At 62.2% G+C, this 15,794-nt stretch overlaps 4 protein-coding genes across 6 annotated transcripts; 3 read left to right on the top strand and 1 right to left on the bottom strand.

Moving 5' to 3' along the window:
• Positions 1–785: 785 nt before the first annotated feature.
• On the top strand, positions 786–5,242 carry NOP53 (NOP53 ribosome biogenesis factor). Its single transcript, XM_090129842.1, has 13 exons — positions 786–1,265; positions 1,385–1,449; positions 1,578–1,665; positions 1,754–1,959; positions 2,375–2,445; positions 2,563–2,658; positions 2,749–2,853; positions 2,997–3,197; positions 3,291–3,466; positions 3,562–3,628; positions 4,889–4,965; positions 5,060–5,116; positions 5,196–5,242. The coding sequence occupies exons 1-13, from the start codon at positions 1,066–1,068 to the stop codon at positions 5,200–5,202; spliced, it is 1,416 nt and encodes a 471-aa protein (XP_089985968.1). The 5' UTR covers positions 786–1,065; the 3' UTR covers positions 5,203–5,242.
• Positions 5,243–5,709: 467 nt separating this feature from the next.
• Positions 5,710–8,967, bottom strand: LOC116238683 (gap junction delta-2 protein-like). 2 transcript variants are annotated; one of them, XM_090129850.1, is made up of 2 exons: positions 8,386–8,798; positions 5,710–6,706 (listed from the first exon to the last, which is right to left on the bottom strand). In XM_090129850.1, the coding sequence occupies exons 1-2, from the start codon at positions 8,658–8,660 to the stop codon at positions 5,896–5,898; spliced, it is 1,086 nt and encodes a 361-aa protein (XP_089985976.1). In that variant the 5' UTR covers positions 8,661–8,798; the 3' UTR covers positions 5,710–5,895. The 2 variants fall into 2 exon arrangements, with proteins under 2 accessions (XP_089985976.1, XP_031464355.1); XM_031608495.2 differs by lacking the exon at positions 8,386–8,798 and adding an exon at positions 8,823–8,967 and having other exon boundaries at positions 5,711–6,706.
• A 489-nt stretch (positions 8,968–9,456) lies between these two features.
• Positions 9,457–12,188, top strand: SELENOW (selenoprotein W). 2 transcript variants are annotated; one of them, XM_031608494.2, is made up of 6 exons: positions 9,457–9,610; positions 9,703–9,727; positions 9,814–9,867; positions 9,936–10,010; positions 10,983–11,279; positions 11,926–12,188. In XM_031608494.2, the coding sequence occupies exons 1-5, from the start codon at positions 9,582–9,584 to the stop codon at positions 11,055–11,057; spliced, it is 258 nt and encodes an 85-aa protein (XP_031464354.1). In that variant the 5' UTR covers positions 9,457–9,581; the 3' UTR covers positions 11,058–11,279; positions 11,926–12,188. The 2 variants fall into 2 exon arrangements, with proteins under 2 accessions (XP_031464354.1, XP_031464352.1); XM_031608492.2 differs by having other exon boundaries at positions 11,947–12,188.
• A 963-nt stretch (positions 12,189–13,151) lies between these two features.
• On the top strand, positions 13,152–15,597 carry LOC116238684 (histone H3.3A). Its single transcript, XM_031608496.2, has 4 exons — positions 13,152–13,304; positions 13,877–14,023; positions 14,198–14,351; positions 15,356–15,597. Exons 2-4 carry the CDS (start codon positions 13,896–13,898, stop codon positions 15,482–15,484), a joined length of 411 nt encoding a protein of 136 aa, XP_031464356.1. The 5' UTR covers positions 13,152–13,304; positions 13,877–13,895; the 3' UTR covers positions 15,485–15,597.
• Positions 15,598–15,794: the final 197 nt, after the last annotated feature.

Consider the following 15,794-nt stretch of genomic DNA (forward strand, 5'->3'; position numbering starts at 1 on the left):
GTATGTATGGGGTGTGTATGGGGGTGTATGGGGTGTGTATGGGGTGTATGGGGTATGTATGGGGTGTATGGGGGTGTATGAGGGTGTATGGGGTATGGGAGGGGTGTATGGGAGGGGTGTATGGGGGTGTAGGGGGTGTGTATGGGGTGTGTATGGGGTATGTGTGGGGTATGGGAGGGGTGTATGGGGGGTGTGTATGGGGGGTGTATGTATGGGGTGTGTATGGGGGTGTATGAGGGTGTATGGGGTATGGGAGGGGTGTATTGGGGGGGTATGTATGGGGTGTGTATGGGGTGTATGGGGTGTGTATGGGGCGGTATGTATGGGGTGTGTATGGGGTGTATGGGGTATGTATGGGGTGTGTATGAGGATGTCTGGGGTATGGGGGGGGATGTATGGGGGATGTATGGGGTGTGTATGGGGGTGTATGAGGGTGTATGGGGGTGCATGAGGGTGTATGGGGTATGGGAGGGGTGTATGGGGGGGGATGTTTGGGGGGTGTATGGGGGTGTATGGGGTGTGTATGGGGCGGTATGTATGGGGTGTGTATGGGGGTGTATGGGGGGGATGTATGGGGGGTGTATGAGGGTGTATGGGGTGTGTATGGGGGGCGATGTATGGGGTGCATGAGGGTGTATGGGGTAATGTATGGGGGTGTATGGGGGGAGTGTATGGGGGGGTATGTATGGGGTGTATATGGGGGGGATGTATGGGGGTGTATGGGGTGTGTATGGGGGTGTATCGGGTGTGTAGGGGGATGTATGGGGTGTGTATGGGGGATGTATGGGGATGTATGGGGGGGGATGTATGGGAAAGGGCGGTACGGGGACAATAAAGGGGTGGGAGCGGAGCGTCACGTGGGTCTGTGCGGGGGGCGGCTCGTGGGCTGGGGGGGGGGTCCGTTTACACGGCGGTGGCGGGGCGCGCGTCCGTGCGGGGCGGCACAGCCGGCGTGGGTCCTCCAGCCACGGGGCGGCGCGCTCCCCGCCTTTCCCGTCCCCGTGACCGGAAGTGCCCGCGCATTACTTCCGGCGCCGCGCTTCCCCCCACGCTCTCTCTGCCACTATGGCGGCGGGCGCGGAGTCGCTCTCTTTCCTGGGCCTCACCCCGTCCGCACGGGACCCCGCGACTGCCGTTCGGCGACGGAACCGCGGCCCCAGGAACCGCAAGAAGGGCTGGAAGCGCTGGGCCGGGCCCGAGGCGCGGCTGGGCCGCGAGATCGGCGATTTCCTCGAGGATGTGACGCTGCAGCAGCGCGTGGCGGGGTGAGGGGGGGGGCGAAGGCCTCGGCGGGGGGCTGGGGGGGGCCGGAGGGTGGGAGGGGGCTCTGGGGGTGGGGGGGGCCGCCTGAAACCTCCCCCCCCCCCCCCCGTCCTTTTTGCAGCGGTCTGATCGCGGAGCAGCCCGACGCGGGGCTCTTCTTTGTGGATACGGGCAGCGCTGAGAAGGGTGAGCGCTACGGGGGAGGCGGTGGGCGCCCCTTTAAACCCCCCCCGAGACCCTTCCCCAGCGTTTGGAAGGGGGGGGAGGGGGGGAGCTTTATTTATTCCCCGCCCCCCCACCATCACCACCACCAGGACGGAAAAGGAAGAATAAAATCCGTGAGAAACCCCTTCACATCGACCTGGTGCTGCGGCCCGACTCCAAAGTGCCGGCGCCCAAAGAGTGAGCACTGTTCTGATCTGGGGGGGGGGGCGTATGAGACTCCCCCCCCCCCCCCACATTCTGACCACCACCCCCCCCACCATTGCAGCATTCTGTCCCATCAGATCCCCAATGGAAGGAAGGAGAGGCGGCGGCAGCAGTTCTGGGAGCGGATGGCACAGAGGGGGGTTCTGCCACGCAGCGAGAGAAGGCTGCAAACAAGGCTGCAGAACCCTGCCCCCCCCCGGGAAAAACCACCCGAAAAGGGGCGACTGGATCCGGGGAGGAGCTTCTACGACATCTGGGCAGATGATAGTGAGGATTGGGGGGGGAGATGGATATGAAAGGGGGGGTGAAAATGGGGAGGGGGTCAGGGATTGGGGGGAAATTGGGTGAGGTTGGGTGAAATTTGGGGGGAAATGCTTGGAAATAAGTGAGGGGGGGCTGGAAATGGGGGGGGGGAGATGGAGTGGCTGGAAATGGGGGAGAGGGTGAGGTGAGGTGGGTGGAAATTGGGGTGGTGGGATGGGATGGATGGAAACTGCGGGGGGGAGAATGGGATGGGATGGAAACGGGAGCGGGGGGAGAAGGGGATGGGATGGAAATGGGAGTGGGGGGCAGAAGGGGATGGGATGGAAACGGGAGGGGGGGGAGAAGGGGATGGGATGGAAATGGGAGGGGGGGAGAAGGGGATGGGATGGCTGGAAATTGTGTCTCTCTGTCCCCCCAGACCCTCTGGAGCGGGCGCTGGTGGGGCAGGACGCGTGGTTCCTGCAGCAGACACAGAAGCAGAGGGTGAAGGTGAGCGGGGTGGGGGCGTGGGGAGGAGTTGGGGGTTTTGGGGGGGGGGGGAGGGCACAGCCCAGCAGATCCCTCACTGTGGCTGCCCTCCCCCCCCCACCCATCCCCACCCCCCAGCGCCCCCTCAGGCTGCAGCAGAAGCCATCGCAGCTCCCGGCCGTGGAGGTGATCGCCCCTGGGGGGTCCTACAACCCCACCTTTGAGGACCACCAGGTTTGTGGGGGGGTATTGTGGTAGTGAGGGGGGGGAGTTCACCCCCAGAATAGGGGGTGATGGGCTGTGTCCTCCCCCCCCCCCCCGCAGGCGCTGCTGCTGAAGGCCCACGAGGTGGAGGTGAGGAAGAAGAGGGCGGAGGACAAAGTGGAGCGGCAGCTCCGCTTCCCCACAGCTGCTGAGGCCCCCACTGCGGTGAGACCCCGTGGCCCCCCCCAACAGCCTGCCAGATTGGGGTCTTTGGGTGTGGGGGGTGTTCAGGGCAGGCCCCCCCCCCCCCCCCCCAATAAAATGGAGCAGGAACCCTGGGGTGGGGACTGACGGCGCTTTGCTCCTAGGAGACGGTGTTCAGGGAGCAGTGCGAGGGGCTGCTGGAGGAGTCGGGGGATGAGGAGGAGGAAGAGGAAGAGAAAGAGGAAGAAGAGAAGAAGGAAGAAGCGGTGGGGGGGGCACAGCCCTCAGACCCCCCCAGGCTGCTCCACAGGCCAGGCAAGAAGACGGAGCAGCAGCGGCGGAAGGAGAAGGAGGCGCGGGCGCAGGTGTGTGTGCAGATGTGATGCGGGGGCTCTGACCCAGTGAGGGTGATTTGGGGGGGGGGGTCTGACGCTGCTTTTTTTTTCCCCACCCCCCAGGAGTTGCAGCGGCGCCGCTTGAAGGCTTTGCGGTGCCGGCAGCAGCAGCTGTTCAGGCTGCGGTCGCTGGGCCGGCAGCTGCGGCGCTGGGAGCAGGAACTGCTGCGACGGCGCAGGGCGAGGGAGGCCAAACGGCGCGAGATGGAGGGGCGGCCGCGGCGTCTGGGGAGGATCAAGTGAGGGGAGGGGGCTGTGGGGTGGAGGAGGGGGCTGTGGGGTTGGGGGGGAGCACCGGGAGTTTGGCTGACCCCCCACCCCCCCAATTTGTTAGGTATGAGGACCCCGCTCTGGAGGTGCAGCTGAGCGATGAGTTGGCGGAGTCGCTGCGTACCCTGAAGGTGGGAGGGGGGTGGTTGGGGTTGGGGGCTGGGGGTTGGGGGGCGTGGGGTTGGGTTTTGGGGTCTTGGCGTTGGGTTGGGGGTCTGGGCGTGGAGTTTGGGGGTCTGGGCGTGGAGTTTGGGGGGGTTTGATGGGTTTTGGGATCTTGGCATTGGGTTGGGGGTCTGGGCGTGGAGTTTGGGGGGTTTGATGGGTTTTGGGGTCTTGGCATTGGGTTGGGGGTCTGGGCGTGGAGTTTGGGGGGCTTGGCGTGGAGTTTGGGGGGTTTGATGGGTTTTGGGGTCTTGGCATTGGGTTGGGGATCTTGGTATTGGGGTGTTGGGTTTTGAGGTCTTAGTGTTGGTTAGGGGTCTGGGCATGGAGTTTGGGGGGCTTGGCATTGGGCTGTGGGGTCTTAGTGTTGGGTTTGATAGGTTTTGGGGTCTTGGCATTGGGAAGTTGTGTTTTGGGGTCTCGGAGTTGGGATTTGGCATGTTGGGTCTTGGCGTTGGGTTTTGGTGTCATGGCGTTGGGTTTGGGGTCACGGCATTGGACTTGGGGATAGGCATGAAGTGTGGGGTCTTGGTGTTGGGGTTGGGGTGTTGGGTTTTGAGCTCTTGGGGTTGGGTTGGGGGTCTTGGCATGGAGTTTGAGGGTCTTGGCATTGGGTTTGGGGTTTGATGGGTTTTTGGGGTCTTGGCATTGAAGTTTTGGGGTCTTAGCATTGGGTTGAGGGTGTTTGGTTTTGGGTCTTGGTGTTGAGACGTTGGGTTTTGGGGTCTTGGAGTTGGGGTTTGGAATGAAGTGTCAGGTCTTGGCGTTGAGTTGGGGGTCTTGGCATGAAGGTTGGGGCCCTGGCATTGGGTTGGGGGTTTGATGGGTATTGGGGTCTTGGCATTGGAAATTTGGGGTCTTGGCATTGGGGTTGGAGTGTTGGGTTTTCAGGTCTTGATGTTGGCTTTTGGGGTCTTGGTGTTGGGTGGCGGCATTGGGTTGGGCTGTTGGCATTGGGGTGTTGGCATCAGGCGGGGCTGGGGGCTTTTGTGGGGGGCTGTTGTGGGTCTGGGGGCCGGCGCCCCGTGATGAGCCCCATCCTTGCACTGTCAGGATTCACAGCCCCGTGCTGTGGAATGTGAAGACTTCCCCAGAGTTCCCGGGGCCTCACCGTGGGGGTGGGGGCTTGGGTGCTGAGGGCGCCGGACCCCCGGGTGGGGGAGGGGTCTATGGGGCAGGGTGGGGGGGTTTGTAGTGACCAACCTGTGGTCCTCCCCCCGTTTCAGCCCGAGGGCAGCATTCTGCACGACCGCTTCAAGAGCCTTCAGAAACGGAGCCTGATTGAGCCCCGGGAGCGGGCAAAGTGAGTGGGTGGTCCGGGAGGGGGGGGGGGTCCTGGGGGTTGGGGTGGATTTGGGATCGATTCTGAGCCCCTTCCTCTCTTTCTCCTTCCCTAGGTTCAAGAGGAAATACCGCCTCAAGTATGTGGAGAAGAGGGCGTTCCGGGAAGTGACGTGAGTGGGGGCTGTGGGGGGGCACTGGGGGGTGCAGTGGCGCTGAGCCGCCCCCAATCCACCTCTGTCTCTGTTGCAGGCTGTAGCTGTGGATCCCCAGCCAAATAAAAACCCCTCTGCACCCCGTCCTCGCCTCCTGGTTTGCGTAGTGGGGGCACACAGGGGCTGGGGGGACACACGTGGGGCTGGGGAGGGGCACTGCCCCCCGCGGGGGGGGGGGTGTCCTGGCAGATGGTGCCTGGCTCAGCCCCTTTCCCTTCTTTAGAGCTATTAGCGAGTGGATTAAGCACGGTAAATCCCGGGGAAGGGAGGGGAGGAGGGGGGGGGATGTGTGATGGCACACCGCCCATCCCCCCAAAAACCCCCCACTCTGTTGGGGGTGGGGCTGGGGGAGGGTTTACAGGGCAGCGGGGAGGGGCTCACCTCCCCCCGTTCCCCCCCATACACACAGCCCGAGGCAGAGGGCAGCATCCTCCAGCCTCCACTTTATTTACACTTCAAAGGCTCCCCTCCCAAATTTCCCTCTTCCCCCCCCCAGTTTCCCTCCTCCCCCCAATAAATATATAAATAAGTCGATCCCACCACCCCCCCCGCCCAAAAAAAAAAAAAGCCCTGTGGGTCGTGGGCCCCCCCCACTCCCCGCTTGCACCATGATGAAACTGACGGCCGCCCCAAAATCCTGAATTTGTGAGAGGAAGGGGGGTGGGATCCTGCCCCTCTGCCCCCCCCTCCCCCCAAAACGCCCCAGCACCTCCCCCCGAGGGTGGGCACGGCTGTGTTTAAACGTAGGCCGACTCACTGGACTGCGTGCGGCCCAGGGTGGGCGCGGGGGTCAACGCGGCGCCGTCCTTCTTGCGCACCTCCACCAAGGATTTGCGCCGCGCCTGCACGCCGCGCACGGCCGCCTTCACCTTGCGCCAACCCAGGTGGTTGAGCTCCGCCAGGTTGAGCAGCACGCAGATCCCGCTGACGGCGAACATGAAGACCAGGAAGACCGTTTTCTCGGTGGGCCGAGAGACGTAGCACTCCACCTCCTTGACGCAGGGGTAGCGGTCGCACTCGAAGATGGCGGGCACGTTGAAGCCGTACAAGAAGTACTGGCCGGCCAGGAAGCCGATCTCCAGCGCGTTGCGGAACACCACCTGGATGACGTAGAAGCGTGAGATGCCCTCCTGCCGCTTGGCCTTGGCGCGGCGCGGCGGCGTGCTGGGCAGCTCCTTGGCCTCCAGGCACTCGGCTTCGTCCTTGGAGCCGCCGTCGGGGCCGGGCGCCAGCACGCCGTTGAGCGTCCGCGCCTTCTTGGCGTCGCGCTCCAGGAGGGGGTAAAGGAAGGAGTAGCGGCGCTCGCGCTGCTTGGCCGCCTGGTGCACCGAGTAGGTGATGAAGCAGAGGCTGGGGGTGCAGACCAGGATGATCTGGAAGACCCAGTAGCGGATGTGGGAGATGGGGAAGGCCTTGTCGTAGCACGCCTGGTTGCAGCCCGGCTGCAGGGTGTTGCACATGAACATGGTCTGCTCGTCCTCGTACACCGTCTCGCCCACGATGGCCACGATCAGGATGCGGAAAATCACCACCACCGTCAGCAGGATCCTGCAGGGGGGCGGGGACAACGGGGTCACAGCGATGGCTTTCACCATGTCCTACATGGACATTGGGGTCGTGCCTGTGGGTTTCATCGTGGGACGTGCGTCCTACATGGACAACGGGGTCACAGCGATGGCTTTCACCATGTCCTACACGGACAACGGGGTCGTGCCTGTGGGTTTCACCATGGGATGTGCATCCTACATGGACAATGGGGTCATAGCGATGGCTTTTACCATGTCCTACACGGACACTGGGGTCATGCCTGTGGGTTTCACCATGGGATGTGCATCCTACATGGACAATGGGGTCATAGCGATGGCTTTCACCATGTCCTACATGGACAACGGGCTTATACCTGTGGGTTTCCTCATGGGTTGTGTGTCCTACATGGGCAATGGGGTCATGCCTATGGGTTTCACCATGGGATGTGTGTCCTACGTGGACAATGGGGTCATGCCTATGGGTTTCATCATGGGATGTGCGTCCTAAGTGGACATTGGGGTCATGCCTATGGGTTTCCTCATGGGTTGTGTGTCCTACATGGGCAATGGGGTCATGCCTATGGGTTTCATCATGGGATGTGTGTCCTACGTGGACAATGGGGTCATAGAGATGGCTTTCACCATGTCCTACATGGACAATGGGGTCGTGCCTATGGGTTTCACCATGGGATGTGCGTCCTAAACGGACATTAGGGTCATACCCGTGGGTTTCACCATGGGATGTGTGTCCTACATGAACAACGGGGTCATAACGATGGCTTTCACCATGGGATGTGCGTCCTACATGGACAACGGGGTCATTCCTACCATGGGACACGTCCTACATGGACAACGGGGTCATTCCTACCATGGGACACGTCCTACATGGACAACGGGGTCATTCCTACCATGGGACACGTCCTACATGGACAACGGGGTCATACCCATGGGTTTCACCATGGGATGTGTGTCCTACACAGACAGTGGGGTTATACCTATAGGTCCCACCGTGGGATGTCTGTCCTACATGGACACTGTGGTCATTCCTACCATGGGACGTGTCCTACATGGACATTGGGGTCATACCCATGGGTCCCCCCATGGGATGTGTGTCCTACGTGGGTAATGGGGTTCTATCTAGGGTCCGAATGTGTGTCCTACATGGATGTTGGGGTTGTACCCATGAGTCCTAATCATGGGACACGTCTTACATGGACTGTGGGGTCATACCCATGGATCCCACCATGGGATGTGTGTCCTACATGGACACTGAGATCATACCCATGGGTTTCACCATGGGATGTGTGTCCTACATGGACTTTGGGGTCATTCCTACCATGCGACGTGTCCTACATGGACGTTGGGGTCATCCCATGGGTCTCCCCATGGGATGTGTGTCCTACATGGACAACGGGGTCATACCTAACATGGGACACGTCCTACATGGGCGTTGGGGTCATACCCATGGGTCCCCCCATGGGATGTGTGTCCTATATGGACACTGGGATCACACCTATGGCTCCACCTCAACACCAGTCCACCGTGGGCACCCACAACCCCCAGACAAGGACACACATCCCAAAGTGGGACCCGGCTCCCTCCCCGGGGTCTCACCTCAGACCAGGACCTCCACCCCCGCGGGTCCCCCCCGTCCCCCTGGGTGCCCCCCAGGCCCCATCCCCGCACGCTGGCAGTGCTGACCTTGGCCCATGTGGGTGCACATCGATTGGCGCCCGCGGCTCCGCCGGCACACGGGGGATGGGGACGAGGGGACAGAGGGACCCTCGGGGCGGCAGGTGGAACGTGGCCCACGTCACAGCGCACAGGGGGAGCCGGGGTGCTTTGGGGACACCGATGTCCCCACGGAGGGTTTGAGGACACAGAAGGGACCGATGTCCCCACGCAGAGCTGTGAACGTCCCCGCGGTGTCCCCTTCGTCCCCGGTGCAGCGGGGAGGTGAGGATGGGAACCCCCATCTCCCCACGGTGGGAGAGGAGAGGGTGGCATCCGGGGGTCCCCCTGCCGCCCCATTGGGGCCGTAGGGATGCAGAACAGCGAGGAGGGCGGACTGTGGGGGTCTCGGGGGGATGTCCCGGGGCGGGGGTCGCGGGGGGGGCGTCCCGGGGCGGGGGGCTCACCTGCCGATCATGGTGGAGTGCTGCTGCACGGCCGCCTCCAGCAGCCGCTCCAGGATCGTCCATTCGCCCATCGCGATGGGAGCGGGGGGTGCCGGACCGGGACCCCCCCCGGACCGGGACCCCCCCCCTCCCCGGCCCCACCGGGCCCCCTCCCCGCGCTCAGCGCCGCGGCCCCATCGCCGCCGTCTCCGTCCGCTCGGGGAGAGCCGAGCGCGGCCCCGAGCCCTGCGCGGCCCCGAGGAGCGGCGGGAGCGCGCAGCACGGCCCCGGGACCGGGCTGGGGGGGGGGTTGGGGGGTGGGGGGGTGGAGGAGTGGGTGAGTGGGTGGGCGGGCTGCCGGGGGCACTGGGAGCAGCGGGGCGATGCGCTGAGGGTACCGGTGCTGTGTTGGGGGCACTGGGGGGGTTGCGGGCTTCGGGTGCACCGGGGGCAGCGCTGCTGCGTGCCGGGACGCTGCGGGGATGCACTGCATCCCGGAGCAGCCGGGAAGCGTCTGTGTGTCGCGTCCTGTCGTGTCGTGTCGTGTCGTGACCCCAAACTCCAACAAAACCACACCGACCGCCCTGCGCCCACCGCCCTGCGGCGCCCGAACCCGCCGCCTTTCGCCCCAAACGCGGCTCCGCGCAGCGGCCGTGGGGCGGGGACACGGCGCGGGGGGGGCGGCGCTTGGGGGCGGCCGCCATCGAACCCACCGCCATCGAACCGCCATTAAAATCCGCCGTGAAATCCAGCAGTGCCACCACCGGCTGTGCCACCGCCATGCCGCTCCGTGTCACCGTGCTCTACTGGTAAGGGGGCACCGGGGGGGGGACTGTGTTGGGGGGAGGGGGCTCCGGCTGTCCCCCTCCCCCCAGTTAACACGGGTGGGTCTCTCCCGCAGCGGAGCCTGAGGCTACAAACCCAAGGTGAGCCCGTTTCCCCCCCCCCGTTCCGCCCCCCCAAAACCTCCGTACACGCGCGGTGACCTCCTGTTCCCCCCCCCCCCTCGCAGTACGAACGGCTGCGGGCGGAGCTGGAGAAACGCTTCCCCGGAGCGCTGGAGATGGTGAGCGGGGTGCTGGGGGGTGGCGGGGGGCGGGGGGGCTCGACGTGACCCCCCCCCGTGTCCCGCAGCGCGGCCAGGGCACGCAGGAGGTGACGGGATGGTTCGAGGTGACGGTGGGCAGCCGCCTGGTGCACTCCAAGAAGGTGCGTGGTGGTGGCAGAGCCCCTCACTCTGCCCAGACCCCCCCCCCAAATAACCATTTGCCATCCAAACACCCCCAAATCGTGCTCTTTTCTACCCAAACCCCATCACTTCCCACCCGACCACCCCCAATCCCTGCTAATTTCTACCCAACCACCCAAAACCCCACCATTCACTTCCCAACCACCCCAAACCTCACCATTCACTACCCAACCACCCCCAATCCCCACTATTTTCTACCCAATCACCCCCAAATCCCGCTATTTTCTACCCAATCACCCCCAAATCCCACTAATTTCTACCCAACCATTCCAAACCCCACCACTTTCCACCCAACCACCCCCAAAACCCCACTGTTCTCTACCCAACCACCCCAATCCCTGCCAATTTCTACCCAACCACCCCAAATCCCACCAATTTCTACCCAATCACCCCCAAATCCCCCTAATTTTTACCCAACCATTCCAAACCCCACCACTTTCCACCCAACCACCCCCAAAACCCCACTGTTCTCTACCCAACCACCCCAATCCCTGCCAATTTCTACCCAACCATCCCCAAACTCCACCACTTTCCACCCAGTCACCCCCAAAACCCCACTATTCTCTACCCAACCACCCCCAATCCCTGCTAATTTCTACCCAACCACCCCCAAACTCCACCACTTTCCACCCAACCACCCCAAATCCCACCATTCTCTACCCAACCACCCCCAATCCCCACCAATTCCTACCCAAGCACCCAAAACCCCACCACCTTCCACCCAACCACCCCCAAAACCCCACTGTTCTCTACCCAACCACCCCAATCCCTGCCAATTTCTACCCAACCACCCGTAAAACCCCACTGTTCTCTACCCAACCACCCCAATCCCTGCCAATTTCTACCCAACCACCCCCAAAACCCACTATTTTCTACCCAACCGCCCCAAACCCCTCCATTTTCCACCCAAACCCACTGCCCTCCCCTTCCAGAACGGCGACGGCTTCGTGGACACGGACGCCAAACTGCAGCGCATTGTGGCGGCCATCCAAGCCGCCCTCCCGTAGGCCCCACATCGCCCCACATCCAACGGGGCCGTGGGGGCCCACGCTGACCCCCCCAGCACCGCCTGGCTCTGCCGGCACAGCGCTCCATGACGGGAGCAGCCAAAAAGCCCACGGGCACAGGGCTGCTTCCAGAACCCGCGCGTGGCACCGGAGCCAGAGCTCATCTTCCAACCTGGTGGGGGTCCGCTTTACGTCATCGACGCTTCGCTCTGTGTCATCCAGGTTGGGTTTTATGTTGTCCAGGTTGGGTTTATGTCATCCAGGTTGGGTTTCATGTCATGCAAGTTCAGGTTTATGTCGTCCAGGTTGGGTTTTATGTCGTCCAGGTTGGGTTTTATGTCGTCCAGGTTGGGTTTTGTGTCGTCCAAGCTCAGTTTTATGTCATCCAGGTCAGGTTTTATGTCATTCAGGTTGCATTTATGTCATCCAAGTTCAGTTTTATCTCATCCAGGTTGGGTTCTGTGTCATCCAAGTTCAGGTTTATGTCATCCAGGTTGGGTTTTATGTCATCCAGGTTGGGTTTATGTCATCCAGGTTGGGTTTCATGTCATGCAAGTTCAGGTTTTGTGTCGTCCAGGTTGGGTTTTGTGTCGTCCAGGTCGGGTTTTATGTCATTCAGGTTGCATTTATGTCATCCAAGTTCAGTTTTATCTCATCCAGGTTGGGTTCTGTGTCATCCAAGTTCAGTTTTATGTCATCCAGGTCGGGTTTTATGTCATTCAGGTTGCATTTATGTCATCCAAGTTCAGTTTTATCTCATCCAGGTTGGGTTTTATGTCATCCAAGTAAAGTTTTATCTCATCCAGATTCAGTTTTATGTCATTCAGGTTGGCCTTATGTCATCCAGGCTCTGCTTTATGTCACCCAGGTTTCATTTTGCACCGTCCAGGTTTGGCACACGCTGTCCATGTTTGAATTTATGACACAGAGGTTTCGTTTGACGCCTTCGACGCTTCGTTTGACGCCAGTGATGTTTCATTTGATGCCATTGACGTTTCGTTTGACGCCATCGACGTTCTGCTTTATGCCCACATCGTTCACCGACTGCTGCTCCTCTCCTGGGTTGAGCTGTTCTGCCATTATAGCACCACTCGGTGACGTTTCTCAATAAAGGAACTTTGGGCTGCCTCATTTCCCTTTGCTCTGCATTTTCATCCCCTTTGCGTTTCTATCTCCTTTGCGCTGCGTTTTTATTCCCTTTTTGGTTCAGTTTCCCCATTGGTTTTGCTCTTTTCCCCCTTTGCTTTGGGTTTCCCCTTCAGCGTGGCGTCGCTCTGAGCAGATCCCCACAGACCCCTGCCCTCACACACCCCATTCTGGGGGTCTCGCTGAGGAACCCACCTCAGAACAGCACAAATTGGGAACATTTCCGTGTCACTGCAGCAGACGTGTGCCCTCTGGTGACTGCAGCAAGCAGAGCTCTGCGTGTCGCTGCCTTTTCCCTCAGGGTGACGCCTGAAATTCCAATCAGAATTCACATTTTCCGCTGTTCTCCTCCCAGGGGTGCAGCTCTGAGCTGGTGGGTGGAGATGTCACTGAGTCACTGGGAGGCGGATGATTTCTCAGGCTGTAGGGGTGGAAAAGAAATGGGTTTATGAGCACAACGTTCCCTTAAGCAACAAAACAAACACGGTTTGTGCATTCACCAGTGCCTGAAATGTGGCAGGGAAGGACGAGGGGAGGAACCCAGAAGGCGTTCAGTCAGAACCCAACAGACAGGTGGGGCTGGGAAGGAAGCCCAGCCTTCACTGTATCCACTTCTGGGCACAGAGATGCAGAGTTTGGGACTTCTGCCTCACAGCGTTCAGATGAGATGAGAACCACGGTTGGCCCCAGTGCTGGGGGGGGGGCAGCCGCCCATGGGAGGAGTGGGCTCAGGGAGGCCCTTCCAGCCCAGCCACGGCCTTTAAGGCCCACTCCACCCTGGGACGCGTTCCCTCCAGTCCCAAAGTTCGGCCCTTCCTCCCACCCCGGGGCCGCCCAAACCTCGGCCCCCAAAGGCCCTTCGCGCATCACCACCACGACTCCAAGATGGCGCCGAGGCCGCCTCACCTCAGCCGACCCCGCCCCTCCCCCTCCACCCCCCCCCCGCTGCGGTGCACGCCGGGAACGGGGCCGCCATTTTGTGTCAGGGCTGGCGGGAAAGGCGGGAAAGAAGGCAGCGGGCAGGCGGCGGGCAGGCACCGAGCGCAGCCCCAGCGCGGCCGCCGCCGCGCACCCCACGCCTCTCAGCGGCCTCGAACGCAGGTAAAGGCGGTGCGGGGCCGGCGGCGGTGTCCGGGACCGCTCTCGGGGCCGCTCCCGGTGCGCGGGGGCATTGGGGGGGTGGGGGGGAGCCGAGGTCGCCTGAGGAGAAGCTGCCCTAAGTCCCGCCTTCCGTGTGTACCGGCTACTGATTGGTTGCGGGGAGCGGGGGCGCCGATTGGCTCCCGCCACGCGGAGCGGCGCGAGGTGATAGGTCGAGGGGCGTGCCAGTCGTTGAGGCGCGGGTGATTGGCTCCCGCCGCGCGGCGCTGCGGGAGAGGATAGGCGGATGGGAGCGTCAATCTGCGGGGAGAGCGGGCGGTGCGGCCCCGCTTCTGGCGGCTTACAAACGGATTGGCCGCGCGTCGGCAGCCAACCAGCGAGGCGTTGCGCGGGCACGTGGCCCCGCGCGGCCAATCAGCGTTCAGCGCGGTGAAAAAAATTGCTGAGGCGCGAAGACCTCTGGGAGTTGTAGTCCAACGCGCTGAGGGAACGGTGCGGCCTAAGCATGGCGGCGAGGCCCGACGCCCCGCGGCGCTGTGCTCGGGTTTTAACGGCCTTCTCTTGTCCCGCAGCCCCTGAGGAGCGGGCAGCATGGCCCGCACCAAGCAGACGGCCCGTAAGTCCACGGGCGGTAAAGCGCCGCGCAAGCAGCTGGCCACCAAGGCGGCCCGCAAGAGCGCCCCGTCCACCGGCGGCGTCAAGAAGCCGCACCGATACCGGTACCGATCGGGGGGGGAGGGGAGGCTGACCTAAACACGAATTGCTGGTGGGGTCGGTTCCACTCTTGACAGCAGCCCTGCGTCGGGGGAGGGGCGGGGGGGGGGACTGGGGTTTTTGAGGGGGTTTCACCGTTTTCCTGTGGTTTGTCCCCATTTTCCTGTGGTTTGTTCCAGGCCTGGCACTGTGGCGCTGAGGGAAATCCGGAGGTACCAGAAATCCACGGAGCTGCTGATCCGCAAACTGCCCTTCCAGCGCCTGGTGCGTGAGATCGCCCAGGACTTCAAGACTGACCTGCGCTTCCAGAGCGCCGCCATCGGAGCACTGCAGGTGGGGGCAGGGGGCGTTGGGGGGAAGAAGATTGGGATACTGTGAAGGGGGGGGGGGGACACTGGGGCACCGTGAAAAGAAGGAGGGGGAGAATATTGGGATACTGTGAAGTTGGGGGTGGGGGGAAGAGAACATTGAGACACCATAAAGGGGGGGATGGGGGAGGGGGAGAACACTGGGGCACCCTGAAGAGAGGAGGGAAGAACATTGGGATACTATGAAGGGGGTTGGGGGGGGAGAACACTGGGATACGATGAAGGGGGGTGAAGGGGGGAGAACACTGGGGCACCATGAAGTATCACCCCTGGGGGCTCTGGGGAGAAGACACTGAGGCTCTGGGGAGATGCTGGGAGGCACTGGGGCAGTAGAAAGACAGTGGGGTGCTGGGGAGATGCTTGGGCACTGGGGAGACACTGAGGAGACATAGGGGTGCTGGGGAGCCACTGGGGAATGGGAAAACACTGGGGTTGTGTGAAGGTGCTGGGGGGAGATCATTGGGGCACTGGGAAGATGCTGGGACACGGGGAGACGTTGGGGCACGGGAGAGGTGCTGGGACATGGGGAGATGCTGAGACACTGGGGGCACTGGGGAGATATTGGGGTCAGAGACAACGGGATGGGGGGAGGTACTGGGGAGGGAGATTCTGGGGCACAAAGTAGATGCTGAGGGGAGATGTTGGGGGAGGAGTGGTGTTGTGGGGAGATTCTGGGGTGTGAGGAGGTGTTGGGAGGAAGATATTAAGGCTCCAGAGGGATGTGGGGGCACTGAGGGGGAGGTGTTAAGAGAGTGGGAAGAGACTGAGGCTTGGGGAGGTGATGGAGGAAGATGATGGGGGGGGTGGATATTGGGGGGCACTGGGGGGATACTGGGGCGGGTACTGGGTCACAAGCCCTCCCTACCCCACCCTGAGGAGCTGCCGTCCCTCCCAGTCACCCCAGGCGATCCACGAGCTCGTTAACTCTGAGCTGTAATTAACACTGACTCCTCACCCCTCCTCCTGCAGGAGGCGAGCGAGGCGTACCTGGTGGGGCTGTTTGAGGACACCAACCTGTGCGCCATCCACGCCAAGCGTGTCACCATCATGCCCAAGGACATCCAGCTGGCACGGCGCATCCGCGGCGAGCGTGCCTGAGGGGTCAGACCCCAAACCCGCCCCATACCCACACCTGGGGGGGGTCAGACCCCAAACCCGCCCCATACCCACACCTGGAGGGGTCAGACCTCAAACCCGCCCCATACCCACACCTGGGGGGGGGGTCAGACCCCAAACGCTCCCCATACCAACACCTGGGGGGGGGTCAGACCCCAAACTCACACCTGGAGGAGTCTGACCCCAAACTCCCCCCATACTTACACCTGGGGGGGGGTCAGACCCCAAACCTGCCCCATACCCACACCTGGGGGGGGTCTGACCCCAGACTGACACTTGGGGGGGAGTCTGA

The sequence above is a fragment of the Phasianus colchicus genome, chromosome 38 (assembly GCF_987193195.1).
Source record: "Phasianus colchicus chromosome 38, bPhaCol1.hap1.1, whole genome shotgun sequence".
In the NCBI taxonomy this organism is placed as follows: domain Eukaryota; kingdom Metazoa; phylum Chordata; class Aves; order Galliformes; family Phasianidae; genus Phasianus; species Phasianus colchicus.

What these genes read in the sequence shown, in the direction of transcription:
- NOP53 (XM_090129842.1), top strand. Translation starts at nt 1,066, where the DNA reads ATGGCGGCGGGCGCGGAGTCGCTCTCTTTCCTGGGCCTCACCCCGTCC. An exon ending in CACAGAAGCAGAGGGTGAAG is followed by an intron (nt 2,446 to 2,562) that starts GTGAGCGGGGTG and finishes CCCACCCCCCAG; the next exon opens with CGCCCCCTCAGGCTGCAGCA. An exon ending in AGAAGGAGGCGCGGGCGCAG is followed by an intron (nt 3,198 to 3,290) that starts GTGTGTGTGCAG and finishes CCCACCCCCCAG; the next exon opens with GAGTTGCAGCGGCGCCGCTT.
- LOC116238683 (XM_090129850.1), bottom strand. Translation starts at nt 8,660, where the DNA reads ATGGGGGTTCCCATCCTCACCTCCCCGCTGCACCGGGGACGAAGGGGA. An exon ending in GTGCACCCACATGGGCCAAG is followed by an intron (nt 6,707 to 8,385) that starts GTCAGCACTGCC and finishes GCCCCCCTGCAG; the next exon opens with GATCCTGCTGACGGTGGTGG.
- LOC116238684 (XM_031608496.2), top strand. Translation starts at nt 13,896, where the DNA reads ATGGCCCGCACCAAGCAGACGGCCCGTAAGTCCACGGGCGGTAAAGCG. An exon ending in AAGAAGCCGCACCGATACCG is followed by an intron (nt 14,024 to 14,197) that starts GTACCGATCGGG and finishes GGTTTGTTCCAG; the next exon opens with GCCTGGCACTGTGGCGCTGA. An exon ending in CCGCCATCGGAGCACTGCAG is followed by an intron (nt 14,352 to 15,355) that starts GTGGGGGCAGGG and finishes CTCCTCCTGCAG; the next exon opens with GAGGCGAGCGAGGCGTACCT.